The 20,007-nt window shown below is 41.0% G+C and overlaps 1 protein-coding gene across 3 annotated transcripts in view; it reads right to left on the minus strand.

The window, feature by feature from the left end:
- aqr (aquarius intron-binding spliceosomal factor) overlaps positions 1 to 20,007 on the minus strand; it is a 56,099-nt gene that overhangs the window by 5,558 nt on the left and 30,534 nt on the right. For all 3 annotated transcript variants that reach the window (XM_055006113.1, XM_023277347.3, XM_035951484.2), the window contains exons 27-34: positions 19,234 to 19,443; positions 16,941 to 17,078; positions 16,771 to 16,842; positions 15,670 to 15,857; positions 15,384 to 15,555; positions 10,618 to 10,788; positions 4,006 to 4,091; positions 742 to 916 (exon numbers count right to left, since the gene is read on the minus strand). In XM_055006113.1, coding sequence (XP_054862088.1) covers positions 742 to 916; positions 4,006 to 4,091; positions 10,618 to 10,788; positions 15,384 to 15,555; positions 15,670 to 15,857; positions 16,771 to 16,842; positions 16,941 to 17,078; positions 19,234 to 19,443 — 1,212 coding nt within the window. The remainder of the gene's footprint in view (positions 1 to 741; positions 917 to 4,005; positions 4,092 to 10,617; positions 10,789 to 15,383; positions 15,556 to 15,669; positions 15,858 to 16,770; positions 16,843 to 16,940; positions 17,079 to 19,233; positions 19,444 to 20,007) is intronic.

Genomic DNA, 20,007 nt, shown 5'->3' on the forward strand with positions numbered 1-20,007 from the left:
CAAGGAGCATTAAGCAGCAGTGTTTTTATAAAGACTTCTGAATTAGTATTGTTAGATAGCCCATGACGGCTCTGGTCGAGTGTTGCCTGACAAAATCTGACTTTTAATCTGCATGTGCGTGAAAGCAGCAGGGGTTTACCGACTCTAGATATACAAGCTAGTCAGGGGCCGCATGTGTGTGCCCAAAAGAGCTGTCCCCCATGGGGAGGAACACTCCAGAGTCAGAGGAAGTGTCAGAGGCTGTGGGGTATTTCAGACACCCCTGTTGCCACACACGCCAGCCAGTGAGACATGGTGACCAGACAACAGTCGTCCCATGCTGGCCAGGTGGGATTTGGTAGAGCGGTTTTGCCTTCTGACCCTCAGGGGTTAATTATAGCCAGGCCTGTGTTTCCCATGCTTGCAGATGGCCCCCTGCAGAATGCATTTAACAGAGCTGGACCTATGGGTAAAGCTGCATTAAGACTTGGGACCGGTCAGGACCAAGTGGAATGAAGATTCCATCCAGAATATAGAGGCAGGATTAGACAGAGTCAGCGGGGCTCTGGCAGCTATGACATTGTGGGATGCTGGAAATGGAGAGCAGTTGTATGTAAATGGACAATGATGTCAAACGTGGAAAAGTAAGCTCAGCTCTTATCAGAAAATCTTGCTCCTGAGTACCTCATAATCAACCAGATTTAATGGAGTAGCAGAGTGTGGTGCTTTAACAGAGTAGCATATATGCGTGTGTCCACATACAGGCTGTTCCTGGTTGTAGTACTCGTGTGGTCTGATGTGCAGCTGCAGTGGTCTGGCAGTGAGCTGGTTGAAGGCAGGAGTCAGCTCGAAGCAGTTCTGGAACAGTGACACGCGTGCAAAGATGTACAGACCCAGTCTGGCTCTTGACATGGCTACCACCAGACGCCTCACATCCCTGTGAAGCGATAGAAGAAAAAAAGTTGAAAGTTGGTTTGACACAAGGGGGAAAAAAAAAAAATCAAAGAGATGTGAAGGGCTGGAGAGGAAAAGTGTGAAATTTTAAAAGGAGAAGGAACACTGTGCAGGGGCAAAAACAGAAACTGAAGTAAAGGGATCACAGTGAGAGGATCAAGAAAAGACCAAAGAGAAAAGGGAAAAAGGCAGTGTAGTGTAGGAAGAGAGAGGTTTAGTGAAGGATAAGCAGCACTAGGTGAGTGGGACAAATATAGACGCTAAGAGAGAAATAAAGGAAAGGGAGGCAAAGGGCATGGATAAGCACAGCAGACAAAGAAAGGGAGAGGTGAGGGAGTCCAAGAAAGGGTGGATAGGTTACTTTATCCTGCCATCCTGTAGAATTAAGAGCTTAGATCCTTAGAGGAGTAACATTTCTGAGAATGGAGGAATCATGCTTGGCTTGCTATACTAGCCAGAGTGGTTGTTTATCTGCCTCATTGTGCAGGAATAGCCCTCAAGATATCTATATATCTATGCATAAGTCAAAAAATTGAAAAACAATACACAGCAAGCACTGAATTTACACACATGGTAAGAGGAAAACAAAGCAATATTCTGTTGGATCGGAAAACCATGGTCATAGTACACATCCACATCCTTTTTGTATACAATACACTTGAAGGAAGAAAGGCAGATGTACAGCTTTTAAAAGCCATAAAAATACGCTCTCTCACTAAATGAAAAGGGGTTCCCTTCAACCTATTTCAGTAGGTAATGCATCTTCATATTGTCTCTGCTAGTTGTTTTGATAACCTCAAGGAATTGTCCAAAAACATTTAGCTGACCTAAAAGTGGGTGTAAGTATAATAGCTTATCGAGAACCAAGAAGCCTGGGAAAAAGGCAGAGCATTTGAGAGGGAAGACTACAAAACGGTATTTGGCCTGATGTATATGAATGTGGCACACAACCACATACACATACATGTACCGACATACAGCCAAAAAATGTGGAATAGCGAGTCCACCTGAGCACTTCATGAGATTAAAAGGATTAATCTTTGCAATATGCATGATGTGTTTCATGAATATGTAGAGGGTAAAAACGGCTTATGGGAACCACTACGCAGGGTGAGTGAGTGAACGTGAACAGCCTACAGATTAATGCGATCATTTATGCACATTTTAGGCAAAAATGGTAGAAAATGAAACTTTAAAGCCTAATATTTCCACAGAGACAAACTACAACAGCCTACACCAATAAGCACAGAGCTGTAGAGAAGATGAACCAATCACGAAGCGTGGTAGCCTGTGGACATGGCGTCTGAGAGACGCCCACCTGGGTTGTGCTGTGACATGACAGGGCATTTCTGTGCGTGTTCTCGCATGTGTGTGTGTGTGTCACTACATGTCACAGTGTGTCTGGATCTGGGCTTTCCTGTCAAAGTGTGTGCTCCTGCATGTGAGCGTGCCTGTATGTATCAGCAGGAAGGCTTCTCCTGTCAGAGTAAGGGTCAGCTCATCATATGGTCAGCTGCGTCCCCTGTGGTTGTCACGGCAGCACATTGCCATGAAGAGAGATGCAGGAACAGGGGAGAGTGGAGGAGGAGGATTGTGAGGTAAACGTCAGCGGTGCACCACAGTGATCCCAGTATGGGAAAAACACAATGGACAGCACAGCAGGAGAATTTCCCATGAACCACTGCTCTTTCAACCTCTCAGCTTACCATTCAGAAGTGTTAAGGACTCCAACATATGAATGAATACTAAGCAAAACTATTAAAAATGGGATTATTAAACTCAGCTGATCAGATTAGATGTAGTCTGGCTGGATAATCAAACAACCACAACTGCGGTCAAATTTAGATTCCAATAATCTCATAGAAAAAAAAAACCCACAACTGTTCCATCTGTGCCAAAAGGTTGTATATTCATGTAGAAGCTGATCACTCATAGTAAGAAGCTGACTGAAAACTAGGTTTACAAGACTTGTTGTTAAATCCAGTAGAGGAATTTCCAGGAAGAATAAAAGCTCTTGTACGTCGCTGCACTGAATAACTCCAATGGTGAGAATGTTGCGACAGGAGAGTGTAATATCCAGTATAAGATAAGATCAAATGAAAGACACAGAGAGCAGAGCAGGCACTGCCAGCAAGATAAAATACCACTCTCTGTAGCCTGCTGCAGTTTCACACTCTCAGCTACATCAATTCACTACTTTATCTGTGAGATGAGGGAAAAACAAAAACAAGTTTCTTAAGTGTTGTCTCCGCTAGCTAAAATGACCACCCTGAAGTGTGTGGTGCAGAGGGGAGCCCTGTATTTAGCTACAAAAGGAATGGCTTATTAGTTGCACTGGGGTTCCAATTTCCAGACTGTCCAATGCTGTGATACAGCTGTGAGCAGTGCAATTCCAACAGCAGCCACTTTACATTATAGCTAGCGGGCAGCACTGCAAGCGGAAGTACTTTGGATGAGTCCAGCCTCAACTGTCTGCTATTAAAACATGCGGAGTATGAAGTGTACAGAGCTCATTTGGATTTCGTGGCAGCTGAGGCGTGAAAGGGCATTCGACGAGAGAAGAAGAAGGAGCAGATAGATAAAAAGACGGAGCTGAAGACTAAAAAGAGGAACCAGCAAGGGAGCATAGTTGAGCGGAAAGCAATGGAACATGCAGTGAAAAGATATCAAACTTGCCACGACAAACTGGTTATCCATCATGACTTTTACTGAATGTTTTTGATCTGAACTGAGCTCTTTGTTAGTCTCAACCCAATTATTAGAGCACAGTGGCTTATCTTTTCCAGGACTGTCTTGAAGCACCATTATCCTCCATGCATACTTCAACACTGTTGTTTTCTCTAGCAAACTTTATTCAGTAGTTACACATAACAAAAAGAGAACATCTCCTGAGAGCAGCTGTCTCCAGAGAGTTAAGTGCTGACATTTCTGCTGTGTAGTTTCCCTGGAGGATGTTTATCTTAGGTATAGTTGCTATTACACAAGTATTTTTATAGTTGAATAGCTGCTGGGAGCTGAAGGCTATTTTGGATCAGGTACATTTTTCTGCTTGGCATGCACTGAAGTAATTACCTTAGATGTCCCACAGCTTTGGTGCGAACCAGCGAGAGGATGATGTAGTCGTTCTGCTGACCCTGGAACCTGTCCACTGTTGTAACCTGCACAGACACAAACATATGTATTATTCAACAGAACAATATCAAAGATATGCTAACTAAGCTATGGCAGCCGATATACTTTGCAAAGTAAATGAGTGCTGGCATTTTAGGTAGGTGGAGGGATTTAGCTGAAATGTTTAAAAACATGAGTGAGACTGCATTCCATCTTAAATTCCTTTTCTTTCTTCTTTATTTATTTTTGCGGGGGAACGATGAGCGGCGGAGCCTGTGTTTTCTTGTTATTGCTGTTATCACTGCGGGCCACATGGGTAGCCAGCAGGGTTAATACAGCTTAGAGGGCATTTGCCACCACTAGCCTCTTACCTGGGCCCCTGAGAATCAGGGCCAGGGTACTGAGGGCCAAGCTGCTTGACTGGATCAGAGATTATTGCATGGGAGACACAGAGAATGGAGAAGAAGTGGCTCTCTGTGGGATTTTTTTTCAAAGCATAAGGAAATTTGTGTCAGCCAATTTGCTTTTATACCCTGGTAATCCTGTCTTGCTGAGGAGTGTACTTATTCTCGTAAATGAAGAACAGAGTCGTATTTTGACTTTGTCCATGTTGTCACCAAACCTGATACAAGGGCAGGAAAACTGATAAGATGTTAAAACTTAACCTGTCATCCATACTGTACAGTCTATATTGTATGTATAATAGGTTGTTTCTGCAGCCTACGTCCACATGTGTAACCATCCCATGGCAGTGTTGAAAAGTGTACTGATGGATGGTCTGAAAAGATTGTTTAATAAATTGGAGTAATTACCTAGGATGCCCATGGTTCCCTAAGTAATAATCCCATTAATTTTACTCATTCACAAAACTATGTGATGAATTAAAAATCTCATTCTTTGACAGGAAGTTAATGATATAAGCCTGTGTACCTAAAATCTTAAGGAGTGAAGTTAACTACGACTACCAAGGTGCATTTCAGCAAGAAAAAGCTCAATCACTGAACTTAAAATTCTGCTGGACCTTAAGGTATTTCAAGTCATCTGTCATGATGAAAACAGCAAAGATTTCTTGATATTATTAAATCTGATGGTCAGAACATAAATATATAGATTGGTTTGACTATTTATGGAGAAAAATAGGAATTGCGACACAAAGAAAAGTAACATTTCATCAGCCAGTGTCTCCCCCAAGTAGATAATGATTATAGCAACCAAGAAGGAACACTGTTAACCTCAATCTGCACATGGTAAGACTACTAGAAACAGAAGCTACATAAACATAAGTCAAAAGTCCTTAGCGCAGTTATATGGACTATATGCTAAACTACTCAAAGCCCAGCAGAAAGAGGTTGGCCTGTCCTCTATAGATCCATGCTTTAGAGCGGATCAATAGGACATCAGCTGCCATCGAGAAGCCACACAGGCCCAGGACTACAGCAACCAACATATGAACCAGCCATGCTAAATAAATCATCCTGTGGTTGTGGTTACCTCCTACTGGCAAATGCAGCTTCCAGTGAATCTAGAACTCTCTTTGCTGAGCCTCTCCAAACCGCTTTTTGGACAAAAGGAAAGGAATGTAGAAAGAGCGTGTGCAAATGTTTAAAAGAAAGAGCGAAGGTGCTAATGAGGTATTTATTTAGGTCCCCCTGTTGCTATGTAGAACAGGTGCAGCACCAGAGGCAACAATATGTTGGTTTTACAATAGCACGCGGTGTCATGGGCTCAATGTTTAAGTCAAATGTTTAATGTTCAAGTGTGGTCTGCATACACGCACGTGTTCATACACATGAAACAGTGAATTTTGCTTTGCAGAAAAGGAGTTCTTAAGAGAGGAAGTTATTCTTAGCCCACCGACAGTGACAATGAAGCCCAGATCAACAATCTCCCCAAGGCGTAGCATTTTGCATGGTGTTTAGTTATTTATGAGAAATCTTCCAGGGAGAGAATTACTGAGGTCATGTCATTGTGGCACATGCATGTCTGTGGATATAAGGAAGCACACAAAGACACAGAATATATTGTGAGCCACACACGCAACTATTGACTAAGAATCTTTTTTTCCCCCCATCTTGCCCTTCACAGACAATGCACAGTCTTTTTGCTGATGGTCAGCTATGGATCTCTGCTCCCTTTTTTTGCTACTCACTCTATCCATTCTATGATGTCTTATTCATGGCAATTACCACCTGGAATGTGCAGAAGTCAGACTGCCAGATTCCTCCATTTTTTATGACAGAGCTAACTGTTTGATGTCTTATTACTTGTGGCTTTCTGTCTACATGTGTCTCACGATTTCTGAGATTTCTCACGATCCGTCTGAAAAAAGCATGTTGAAAATGTTCAGACTTGTTTCCTACCTATGTGTATCCAGAAGTTCTGACTTCTGGTTTATGACTTGGATAAATAAATACTATCCTAATATTTAAAGTTAAGCATCGGAAGAAATGGAACTTAAATGAACATTCATAAAATTTACTGAGTAAACTTATGAACAAACTTCATTAAAAATGCAGAAGTGCGTGCATACTGTACATATTCGAGCTGTTGTGTTTAAGATTCAGTAGAAAGATTGAGCTAGCGCATTTAACTTTAGGACTGTGACTGGTGCTAATTGGCCTTCCTCCCCTTTTATGTCTAATTAAAATCATAGCAGTAAAGTAAGCTGGCTGTTGACATTTGCTTGGTTTTAGCCACTGTGACACATTGTCAGACATGCTGTGGACCCAATGCTCTGCACCGTGACCTTTCAGCTGCTCAGCATTTTCCCACAAGAGCCCCTCTTTCTTTTTCATCTCCCTCCCTCTCCGTCTATCTTTCATCTCAGCAAATCTAGCAGTCTGTCACTCCTGTCACTTTATTACTGGGCATGCATACTGACTAAGGCCATGAGCATGAATGATGCTTTGTGTCTTAACATTGCAAGACACTTTACATGGCTAAGCAGAATTTCTGGCGAGCTGTCAGAACGGGGAATAGACTTCAAGACAAAGCAACGAGGTATGGTTGCACAGCACAAAATACAGACACAAAAACAGGGAATCGGTAAACACTCTGACCCTGCAGGGGGTAGAACACACCATTACTTTAGACCACAAACTGCTATCATAAATGACTCTAAGAAATCCACTTCCTCTTTGCTTGTTTTCGGATAAAATGGGTCTACATATTTGTGACCCATTTTTAACTCTTCAATGGTGGCAAACAGGCTTGGAGCTGACTGTGATAAACAGGTTGCAAATTTTTACAAATACGAAGATGCACTACCACGTTTTTGATTTTGGTGTTTTCATGACTACAAAAACAAACCGAGAGATTTAAATACAGAATGACTCATAATATAGAGAACAGATATTGTGAATCATTGTGATATTTCAAATGATTTCAAAGATGAAGAAACTGAATTTAGGTTTAATGTGGCTGGCAAGATCAAGAGACACATTGCTGGTGTAGCGTTCTATTCCTCCTCTTTCATATTAACGTAAACCAGCCAGTGTGGAGGGCGATCTTGCCTTAGCATTGAGACCAAACTAGAAACAGCAAAAATCTGCAACACCTCTGAACCGGTATCTTTATTATTGAAGGTACACTGATCCTCCATTACTATGGCACAATGGCACTCCAAATAACTGCTGATAAGCAATTTTCACCTCCAACATTGCAACTTTCCCTGGAATGCCTAAATAGTCCGACATTGTTACGTATGTGAAAAGTCTTAACAACAGAGACTGCAGAAAGGTGAGAGAATGTGGGTAGGGAAAAAGAAGGGAGAGAGGCAAGCATAACCTGAGGCTAGCGAGTAAAAGCATTTAGCAGTACAAACAGAATAGGGATGGGAAACTGTGCCAGCGGGTTGCTGACTTTACACAGCATAAAGAAAGGAAAGAAACGGGGAGAGGCGAGGCAAGGAGAGTTCGGGGGAATAACGTAGACTAGAAGAAGACAACCCAACAGTTCAGGGATGAACCGAACACAGGATTTATACACTCCCTGCATCCACACTCATTTAAAATGCTTCCTACAACACACACACTCTCTTTCTCTCTCTCTCTCACACACACCTCAGTGAGTTTGATTTACAGAGGTATGCAGTGGCTGGTATATGCCCTGCTCTATTTGGTCTTATGACCTGTAACAGTCTTAACAGTCTCACGATTTAATGGTGCTGCACAATGAAGCCATTGTTAGAAACTACTTTTTTTTTGCCTGTGACTTTCTAAAGTGAATCCTGGCTCTCCACAAGCCACTCCATCTTCCACCGAGCAGCCATCATCAAGATTCACTTAAATTTTAATACTGCTGTATTATTACTGCAAGGAAAAAAAGGCACTTGAGACGATTTGTAGTTAAAATGTAAGAATCTACAAGGAAACAGAAAAGGGTGCGTGTATTTGTGCTAATGGGAGGCAGAAACAGCAAAAGCCTTCGGAGAATTGAGAGCTGTGAATTTCTTAGTGCAATGGAGGATAAGAAGTTGGCGTACTGGCTGCAACTCATATCTGGAGGCGTGAAGAAAGTGTTCATGTGCATGTCATGTGTGTCGTACATGTTCCTGCTAGGCTAGAATGAATCCGACACACATATATATGAGGTGACAACACGCCATGAATTTCTTCTTCACAGGAGAGAAGAAACATGTCACCTTTAGGTGATACTACACATGGAATTGGGTGTATTTTAATGTTAGAAAGTACTCAAAATACAGTTATGGGAAAAAATTATTAGATCACTCTTGTTTTCTTCAGTTACTTGTTCATTTTAATGCCTGGTACAACTAAAGGTACATTTGTTTGGACAAATATAAGGATAACAACAAAAATAGTCCATAAGTGTTTAATTTAAGAGATGATATCTAGCCATCTTCCATGGTTTTCTTGATAATAACCAAAATCACATAAGTCCTTACATCAATAGTTATGGCATTGTACTGCCAAAAACAGTGCTTCTAAGCATTTCATGTTTTCTTTTCTGTCTGTTTTAGTCACATGATACACACAGGAGTTAGTACTTGATTGCATAACCATTGTTTTTGATGACTGCAGCCATGTGTCTTGTCATGCTCTCCACCAGCTTCTGACATTGTTCTGCTGTCACAGCAACCCTTTCCTGTTGCACAAATTCAAACAAATTTGCTTTGTTTTTGGGTTTGTGGTTCTCCATTTTGTGTTTGATGATTTTCCACAGGTTTTCAGATGGATTTAGATCTGGTGATTTAGCAGGCCAAGGCATGGTTCCAATGTTCTGGTTCTCCATCCAGCCTTTAACTGACCTTGCCGTGTGGCAAGGGGCATTGTCTTGTTGGAAAATCCAGTCATTGGAGGCAGGAAAGACTTTTCCAGCTGATGGAAGAAGACCGCTTTCAAGAGTAGCCCTGCACATGACCTGGTTCATTTGCCCTGTTCCAATCATACTGAAACAACCCCAGATCATCACTGATCCACCCCCATGTTTTACTGTAGGGACAAGACAGTCCGGTTTGTAGGCTTCCTCCTAACCAGTAAGTTGGCTGGAGTGGGCATCAACTGAAAATTGGATTCATCACTGAAGAGAACCTTAGCCCAATCATCAACAGTCCAGTCCTTGTGATCCCCAGCAAAGATTAACTGGGCTTTCCTCTGCCTTTCGTTGATGGAGGGCTTCTTCCTGCCCTGTGTGACTTAAGACCAGCTTCAAGAAGTCCGTTTTGAACTGTCCTTGCCGAACAAGTCACATTTCTCGTCAGTGCCTACTCATTTTTAAGGTCCCTGGAGGTCTGATGACGATTTCTGACAGAGGAACGGATGAGTGACGGTCATCTCATGGGGTAGAAAGACGTTTCCTGCTACCACCAGCTAGCAATTTGATAGTACCATGTTGGGCTTGTTTTTCCTTGGTGTAATGAAAGGCTGTCTCGGAGATCTACAGTATTTTTGCTACCTGTCTCTCACTCATGCCAATTTCCAGCAGTGCCCAGATGGCTGCCTTTGTGGCTTCACATAATTCTTTTGTTTTATGTGAGAGCATTATGTGAGAGCTGACAACTTCTGAGTTGTGCTACGTCTTGAATGTAAGCAGGAAACCACTGTAGGCCTTTGCATGTGCAGTGCTGCTTATGACATAAAATGGCCTCTCATATACCTTGGGAATACAATTAAGCTTAAGCATGTAAAACAGGACATAGAGTATTATGTAATCAGCTGCATTTTTGTCGTGTTCATTGTATTCTTCAGGTAATATACCTTTAGTGGTACCCGGCATTACAATGAACAAGAAATTGAAGAAAACAAGTGTGGTCTAAGAATTTTTTCCATGACTGTATAATGCATACAAAACCATGAAAAATTATATTTTTTGGGTGTCATCAAGAGCAAAAAGTACCCCATATTTTACTGTACAAACATAAATAACACAACTGAAAATTCGCAAGAGTGCTCATCACGGTATTTGAGATGTACAACATGCAATAATACTGTGTGATTATTGCTACAATTGTTGCAACACTTCACTTAATAGGACTGGTGTTTATTTAAATAAATTATTCCAAGTGTCTGCGCTAGTCAAATGGGCATTATTACTTTTCAGAGTGGTGCTTACCTTGTTGGGCTGGCCAAAGAATGGATTTCCAGCACAGCGTTGGTTGATGACATCTCTGATCAGGTGTTTTTGTCCATTGTAGGTGGTGAGGATGCTGATGCGGTCAGCAGGGTAGCCCAGCAGACGCATGTACATGTAGAGAGCCACAGAGTACTCCGCCTCCGCCAGGTTCTTCACAGGGAGAGAGAAACAAAAGGATGTGGTAAGAATTATGTTATTCTAACTAAACACAATGAATATTACCCGAATCCTGTAAAAAAGGACAAAACTGATGATGAGACTGTGTGTTTACATGACACACTGTGTATTTTATCCCTTGTTAAATCACCTCAGAATGAGCAGCAATACAATTTCGTTGCAAGTACATCTGAATAAAACATTACTGACATTACTGAGGACAGGGGCTTGGCTGAAGTACCAAAATACAAAGGTCTCTCTTCCCATTGGTACATCTAAGGCTTTCTGTTCCGTTTTAAATAATTCTCCCCTTTTTCATGCTTGTGCTATATCCCGTTCTCACCTGTCAATTTTTCAGCCAGATAAAAGCCGAGTCAGTCATGCATGAGAAGTCTTCTAATTTTGGCTGGAATTAAATACTTCAGACAGAGCTCAACACCACCACCACTAGCCAGAATGTCCCATGTCCCCTTGTAATAATTATTAATCACTCATTTCCAATTCCAAATCTCCAGGCCATAAGACTACATCAGAGTTTTGCTTTAACTGTAAGCAAATATAAAGGCCAACACTGTGTTATTCATTAACTTTACAATCAACAAATTCCTCAGCTAGTGCGTCCTGGCTCCAAGGCTACACTCTGCCCTTCAAATGTGACCGGAAAAAACAGAAAAGAAAAAAGGCAACAGTATGCATTATTCATCCAGTTTCAATTAAATGTGGACTGCAGCCTCACATCTTTGATAATAATTTATGCAGCTTCATCAACAGTTCCTGCTCTAGCTGCACTGGAGTCAACACATCAAAAACAATGACAGCCTTTGTTGTTCTTCCCCATTACCTGCCTCCAAATGGCACAAATTCATATATTGAATAATCATACCAAAGAAAATGTATTCAAGACAGTAAATATTAGCTATGAGCTGCTGTATTTAAAGATTATCTGTAAAATCACAATTATGCTTTTAACATTTCTTGCTTGACAGAAGGATTTACCTGCTCACAAGAGGGTAATTACAGGAGGCATAGGAGACATTGGGGAGCTCAAAACCTTCATTTCGGTTGTACATCTGAATATATTCAAAATACTAATTAGGTTGTTTTAGAGTTTGGCTCCAGAGGAAAAATAGAGCGAGAATCACAAACATGCGTCTCACTCACACGAAACACAAAAATATCCAAGTAGACATTTGGTTGACATTTCCAGCTTTGCTACCTCGTGTGCATGTTTAACATAAATAACAGCTAATGCCCTAACACCTGAAAGAAGTTGGTAACCATAACAACGAGGTCAGATCTAACCCACTGAAGTTTGAGCCAGTGGCCTGAGGCTATATCAGGACGAGGAGAGGATGGCAGGATGAAACAGGGGCAGAAGAGAGACAGTTACGCCACATTGTAGTGTAGATACAAACACATTATACCTGTAGATAATAACAAGCATAAATCTAAATTCCCTTTAAGTACAGTCCGATGCCAGTGGCTCTTATACAATTTAAGGGTTAGCTTGTGAAGCAGAAAAGTCTAGTGTAACAAGGCTAGTGGCTGAGAACGACAATTTTTAAACAACAGAAGATGTGGATTTAGATAAGCACCTTACTCTTCATGAGCCATTTGACAACCCTGAAGTGCCATCAGTTCTCTGAGCCTCAGTATGGAAAGTGCTTTAGTAAATGAGGCAAAGAAGCAGGAACAGCCTTTTGCACTATGGATTGTCTGTGCACACACACACACACACACACACACACACACACACACACACACACACACACACACGTTTTGTGTATGATTTGTGCACAGTTCCTGTCTAAGTGCAAAGCACTGGTTGTGGCGGTGTTTGTTCAGCTGTGGTATGCATTGAGCATGCACTGGATACAATTGCTTCTCTAGTGTCAAATTTATACCCTCTGGTTCCTAGCAAAGTGCATGTGTGTGCGTATATATGCATTTTGTGTCAGGCATATCGAGTGATACTGGCAATTTGCTTTAGGAACTTGAAAATGGCAAAACAGGCAAATGGAGTAGAGGTTCATGTGACCTGGAGCCTCGAGAAGAGCACATGGTCTAGATTTGAGAACAATAAGAAGCTTCAGGGACGTGAGCGTGCACAGTGCTGAATGCAGCAGTAACATGTAAGAAGCAATGTGATATGCTCATTGGGTATTCAGGGTACAAACTTAAACTTCCTTTTCATATTTAATCATTACACAAGATACCTTTTACCTGAAATCATGTACTGCTGGTTCTGTGATTATCACTGAACTCCACAGTTTCAGGAAATATTGTGTTTCTAGTATAAGCTATCTTGCAGTTATTCCAGTTATACATTTCTTGACAAATTAAAAATAACATGGTTTCCAATGAGGTTACTGGTTTCATGTGTAGATTCCCAAATACTTTAGTATTCTATTAAATAGTTAAATCTACCAAAATATAATTTTGCTGTTATATTTCACATTACATTTGGCCTCCTGAGCTGGTGTGGTGCCAAAGTAAACACCTCTGTCAACCTGGCCCCCCGCCCACACCAAGTCTTGGTGTCTCAGCAGTGTCATGATGAAACACAATCTGGCTCCTGGTTTGAAGGACAAACCCACTGGTCTGTGCTGGACAGTCAGGGTTAGCTGCCGACTAAGCAGAGTGATGAATATATCATATGGACTGGTAGCTAAACCGTTAAAATTTAAAAATGAATGAACTACTGCACAACATCCAATTTAAAGGAAATGGAGGCAAGGGAGGAATATGGTTCTCTGCTCTGGTGGAATTAAGTGTGCATGAGTGTGTATCTGTGCAAAGGAGTGTATAAATCCTGTTCGTAAGGTTCCACACATTGTGTAACATGAACCATTGCAGCTGTTCTAACATTGTTTTTACAGTGTCCAGCCTAAATGAGTACACCTTCTCTGAACATGTTTTTTCAAACTGCTAAATCATGAAACCAATAATACATGGAAAGATAACAAAATGAGGATTTATTAAACGTATAATTAACACGGAAAATGCTAACTAAATTAAACAAATAAGCTTAGATCGTCTAAATCAAAGTATGCAAAATTAGCTACATTTAACATTGTCTCACATTGAATGTCCACAACTGCTTTTAAGAACTGCACTGGTTCTTTTTGGCCTCGAGTGTACACGTTCACAGCACATTGTCACATCTATCCTGTTCTACTCTTGGAGGATGACCTCTGTGAATGCCCTGAGGTTTGGTGGGGAGTGCTGAGCAACTTCATTCTTCCAAGTTCCCCCCAGGTGGTTGATGGGGTTGAGGTCTGGTGACATACTTTGCCACTCCAACACTTTCGCCTTCCTCTTTGTGAAAAATGCAACAAAGGCCTATGAAGAATGTTTTTGTTTATGACTGTGCTAAATTTGTGCTCGATGACCCAGGGTTTAGAGAGAAGGTATCATCTTTTCTAGGGGTTGATCTTTTCTCCCAGGGCTGATACTAATAATTAGAAATCAAGGACATTGTTAACAATATTTAGAATGATAATATGAAATGTTATATATCTATTCAAACACAAGACAGCAGGAAACTTGTTATTTATAACTAAACTATTTCATTTTTAAGGATTACTATAGTCGAGTATGTACAATAACAATAGAATGGACGACTCTACTGCGCTAACTATTAGTCTCCGCTTCTCCTTTGGCTATAGCTGCTATTTTTCTCTGTTTTCTTAATTTTTCACCTTGTTTACTGCCACTCAGGCTCGTATCTTAAAAAGACTTACCCACTAGATAGCTAATTTCCTAATTTTATGGTAATGGCTTCGCTAGTTGTTAAATTTTTGCAGGATGCATCTCTGTTAAAGAGATGTGTCAGTTAGAGCACATTGCTAATATTAATCTTAATTAGGCCTGTTAGTTGTGATACCACATAGTTCTGGCACCATCACATCAAAAAGATTTATTTAAGTCTCATCAGACCACAACTAAACCTCAGAAAATCTCCACCTTTGTGAATGTAAGTCTTTGAAAACAAGCTCCCCTGTGCCGTGGCTTCAGCAGTGGCTTCTTGCATGGACAACAATTAGCATTAAATTTCTGTGGAGTATGCATAAATGCCATATAAAATGAAACTGTCAATCCAGTTTGCCGTTCTACAGCTTTTGCCAGGTCTGGTGTAGCTGTCTTGTGATTTTGGTGAACTCCTCACTTGGAATTTATTTTGTCATTTTTATGAGGGTGTAGTAGGTTCTGCTCTTTTATCATTTTGCTTAAAAAAAACAAATATATTTTCCTTAACAATCAATTCATTTGTGCTGGGCACTGTACTTGTGCTACAGATAAGCTAAATACTGGTGTAGTGTACTGGATGTTCACACTATCTGCATGGACTCATACTTTAGGTAGCTGGGTATTTACAGTTGTAAGCATTCTTACCTTGGTATTAAATATCAGTGCATTTTCTGGAAGATTCATATATTAATAATTATTTACTTCATTTTTTTGTGGATTTTGAAAGTACAAAGGGAGGTTTGAATGTATACCATTACTGGTATGCAGATATATTGTAAATGTTACAGTATTTGTACAAATACTGATTTAACTGTGTGCTGTGGTGTTGTGCTACTGACCTGGTAAAAGTAAGGGTTGGGCTCAGATTCTCCCACCCCATTGAAGTCCTCCACATTAACGAGCTGGAAGTCAAAGGTCAGGCCAGGGTTGGGCACCTGGAACTCAGGAAGTTGCTGGACATGAGGCAGGTTACCAAGGTGTTTGTAGCGCCAGTTGTACAGATTACACAGGCTGTCAGACAAGGAGACAGAAACACATGAATTCACACCGTTGAGTCAACACCAATCCGTAAAATAAAGACTGTCAGAACTGACTGTAGCAATGTGTTCCGCCAAGATCACCCACCTCGCACGTGCACGTCCCTGTGCATCCAGGTCTATGGTGGGAACCCCTAGGCGCACAAATCGGGTGAAGAGAGACTGCTCCATGTTGGAGTACTTCTGGAAGGCCATGTTCTTAATGACTGGAGGTAACTGATGATGGTCTCCAATCATGATCCAACGTTTCAGCCTGCTGTAGCCATCCTCTGGGTTCTACAGATCAGAAAAGATAGAAAGAATAAGTGGTTAGAATACCTATTACAGATGTGCAATATATTTGTGAAGTCTATGTTTAAAGTTAATTTAGCTGTTCTTTCAAAAATCTCTCACAATAAATGCACCTGTAACAGTAGTAGTATTAGTTTTATGAATCCACATCAGACATGCAAACATCTGCAATCCCAGTGCCTGATAACTATCTCATCTTGTTCAACTTCATTCTGTTTTGACTTGTTTAACAACAAGCCAATATGATACAGTGTATGTCAAATTAAATCTTGAGTGGAAAATAGGATTAAAATCCAGCAAAAAAGCATGACGGGTCACTACAGTGTTTTATTCATATCTACGTCATACTGTCAAATTTGACTAATTAGATGTGGTTTATTCAGAGCTTGACCTCACTCAAATGTAATATTCCAATCATTGTAAGTCTAGAGCTGATTTAATCACTGAAATCTCTGGTAAGGGTTGAATGGCTGGATACTGAAAGGGAAGGGAAGGGGAGGGCGAGGCACCTGGCAGAAGGCTCAGACTGTAGCTCACTGGTGAAGAGAGACAAAGACAGGAGCTCTGGATAGCGCTTAATGATCTCATCTGTACACAGAAATTAGCACTCTCTCGGACAATTAGGCGCAACCACCAAAGACAAACATCATTACTATGTATTGAGCCCATTAATAAGACCTAACAGAGAAAATCAGGTAGGAGAAGGCTAAGAGTACTGAGATAATGATTAAACTAGACTTGACGTGGAACCTTGGCAGTGCTTATTATTGGTAGTTTTCTGAAGCGTAAGTTTTCAACTAGAATTTTTCAATCAAGACTAGCAGTCAAAGCATTCAGCCTTATTCATAGTTTAAATGTAATAATTTAGAGTAATAGTATTTAATCAGGAGAGGGTTACTTGTAACAAAAGAGGGATGAAGGTCTCGATCTCCAGAATCTGTGCAGCTTCTTCCATCAGGATGTTGTCGTACTAATGAAAAGAATCAGCAATTCAATATAAATATTTACAACTTCTGCAGTAAATACAATCAGGTTATCAAGTCTTTGTCTTAAGTGAGAAAAGTCTACCTTAAATCCTAGCTCCACCAGGTCATGACGTTTGAGTGCAGCATGTGTGCAGGTCATGGCAATGATTTTTGCTTCCTTCACCAGCAGATACTTGGAGCGGTCCAATCCACTCCTCAGCAGCTCAAAGGCTCTGAACTCCTTCAGGGGTAGACGAGGAAGAAGGTGAGGGTGAATATTTAAATCGATGTGCATAGCAGTATTTTGTTTTAAAAGGAATGGTTGGGAATACAAATGGCAAAACATCATGAAGAATTAAGTGAAATATCACTGGGACAGCTATTAGTAATTCATGTATTTGTAATTTTGTTTATTTTCAGCACACCGGTATTGTGAGGGGAAGCTTGAATGACATGGCAAAATGATGAAAGATGATGCATAACATGATTAAGGTGTAGTAATAAAAAAAATAATAAGGCAAAAAAGGCAAACTTGAGAATGTAGAAACAGAGGCTTTACATCATTAAAAACCTAGTGGCTTATTTTCAGACCAAACACCCTAACATCTCCAACTGACTGTTTTGTTGTTTTGTTGAAGTGCTACCCAGGAGACGAACCACAGCGCTTCAGCAATGTCATGTGACATTGATACAACTTACATTTCCCTGCTTTTTAATGAAAAGCATCAACATAATCACTTCGCTTTCTGCTCTCATTGGAGTGAGTCTCCTCTTTTCCCATGATGCAGTGATAATGAGACCAGCCAGCCGCAGGGCTCCTCTATCGAGAGTATACCGGGTGTAGTTTGTTGTTCAATAACTGCAGCTTGAGGAGCACTTTAGCACAGATTTTCTTACATGGTCTATACTGCAATGGGAAATGTGGGGACAGTTTTTGCCCAAAACACAAATCAGTTCACTTCAGCGTGCCGATATCATGGCACCACAAAAAAGAAGAAAAAAAAAAACTGTGGGGGGCAGCACAGAGGGGGAATATAGGTAAACAGGCATGCTATTTTCAGGTTGCCACACTAGCTGTGTGGGAGTAGGAAATGGAGGGGGGATGGAGGGAGGAAGAGAGAAGCAGACTCGGACAGGACTGGGGTATAAATATTTGATGTGTTACTATTTTGGCATTAATATTAAACCAATCAAAACATGCAATATTAATGAGGTCTATTTTTAACCCCCATGGCTCCAGAGTGGTTGAAGTGTGAAATCAAGACGGTAGAGATTTACAGACACCGAGAAGAGAAGGTAGAGACAGAAAAAAATATAGTAAAAAACAGTAAAGATATGGTGGGACTGCAGAGGAGTAAACAGGAGAGGTCTATATAGGAACCCAAGAGGCACACTGTGTCTCTGCCTGTCTGTCTAGCAATAAATGGCAATAGGATATTCCTATGACAGCTTATTCAAAACCGCTTTAACATTTGAAAAGGTAGACAGATAAGCAAATTCAGCAGAACACTGCCTTTGCTACCCTGCACCACATACAGCAGTACCTCTTAATGGGTGTACAGATTTCACTGCAGCATGGGTGAGGCTGTGGGAGGAGGGAGAGGTGCTGTGATGCAGTGAGACAGAGGCCAGCAGATAAATCAAGGTCACCACACGTGTTGGGATATTACCTCAAGCCAATAACTTCTTTATTGCTTTTCAGAGACCTTCTTGGTGTTCCCATAAATCTGAAATGTTTTTGTTATCCCTATAGAAAGAGTTGGCGGGGTGAGGAGGAATAATCTTCAGCTGTGAGTTTGTGAATGTATACAAGTGCGAAAAGAGTAAGAGAGAAAAATAGATAATGCTTAACTAAGTGCTTTGGTAATTTGATTGCATTATTTTTTAAAAGTTAACAAGCACATCTACAGGCATAAAATACAAGTGCTTATACAGATCTTATGAAACACTGGTACAACGATTGATTATTAACTAAAGAAACTGAAGCAAAAAGGCAGGTGATGACTAGAACTTAGAGAATGCCAACACACCCACAAAGAAGCAGTTAGTGTCCGACCAGTCACTGATAATCTGGAGCAGTCTGTAAGCATGGGGGCCAGGAAGGCAGTGACTTGTGCATGAGAGATTGTGCAACACCTGCACACACAGCTGGCAAATAGTTTGAGAAAAACGTCAAATAAAGCTGCCATTTACCTCTAATTTGAGTTTGTGAATATGTGTATATCTATACTGTCTGTTATTTGCTGCTGTATGCATTTTAATGCAAAACACATCGGCTTTAGATGTGCTCTAAAATCACCTTGCCTTATTGCACTGAAGTAACATCTTTACATCCCACTGGGTGTTGCTCAGCAGTGAGGAAACTAGTGCACTCTGTATGTGTGTGACCCTCTTACCTCCAGCTGAGTAAATATTTTCTTGATGTGGCGATAGCAGCCCTCTGCGATGTCCATGTCCTCTTCATACGACCGACCCTTGAACACAGGCTGGGGAGCATTGGAAAAGTACTTGTGGAAGGGGAAGTGTGCAGCAACCGCCTGCACATCCATTTTCTTGCCCTGTTTAGGCCTAACTTTGCTCATGTACTCCTCCCAGCGAGATATCACCTGTAGTGAGGAGGGACAACAGTTACTCAGCACCCCTCGATTCTATGTTTTACCTGCACATATCAGAGTTTCATGTGTTTTTGTGTCACCACACTAGTACGAACAGGCCCTCAAAGTAGAGCAAAGAGTTCTGCATGGCTCTGCCCAGCCTAAATGGTCCGTTCTCTATTGTTTCCATAATAATTTGACTATAGCAAAAAAAAAAAAAACAAAAAAAAAAACAAAACACATTATACAGAAATGAAACAAATGAGAACAGAAAGCCTCACTCTTATGGTGGTGCCCCTGCTGAGCACCTAATAAACCAGCTTCAACCAAACAGCAGGGTAGCCTAGTTCTATAAATACCCCTGTGAAAAACAACTTTAAGGATAGCATTAATGAGTCTGCTAGAGGACTCAGCTTAATTGCATGTTAAGTATCTCTCTGTATGGACTATTAAGACCACCACGGAAACCTTAAGTGTGTGTACATATAAACTGTAAAACAAAGTAGTCTGCCCGTTATCAAGATTTCACCATGGCAACAAACTCTTGACAACATCTTCACATGTCACACAACCATA

This window comes from Amphiprion ocellaris, chromosome 20 (genome assembly GCF_022539595.1).
Source record: "Amphiprion ocellaris isolate individual 3 ecotype Okinawa chromosome 20, ASM2253959v1, whole genome shotgun sequence".
NCBI classification, from domain to species: domain Eukaryota; kingdom Metazoa; phylum Chordata; class Actinopteri; family Pomacentridae; genus Amphiprion; species Amphiprion ocellaris.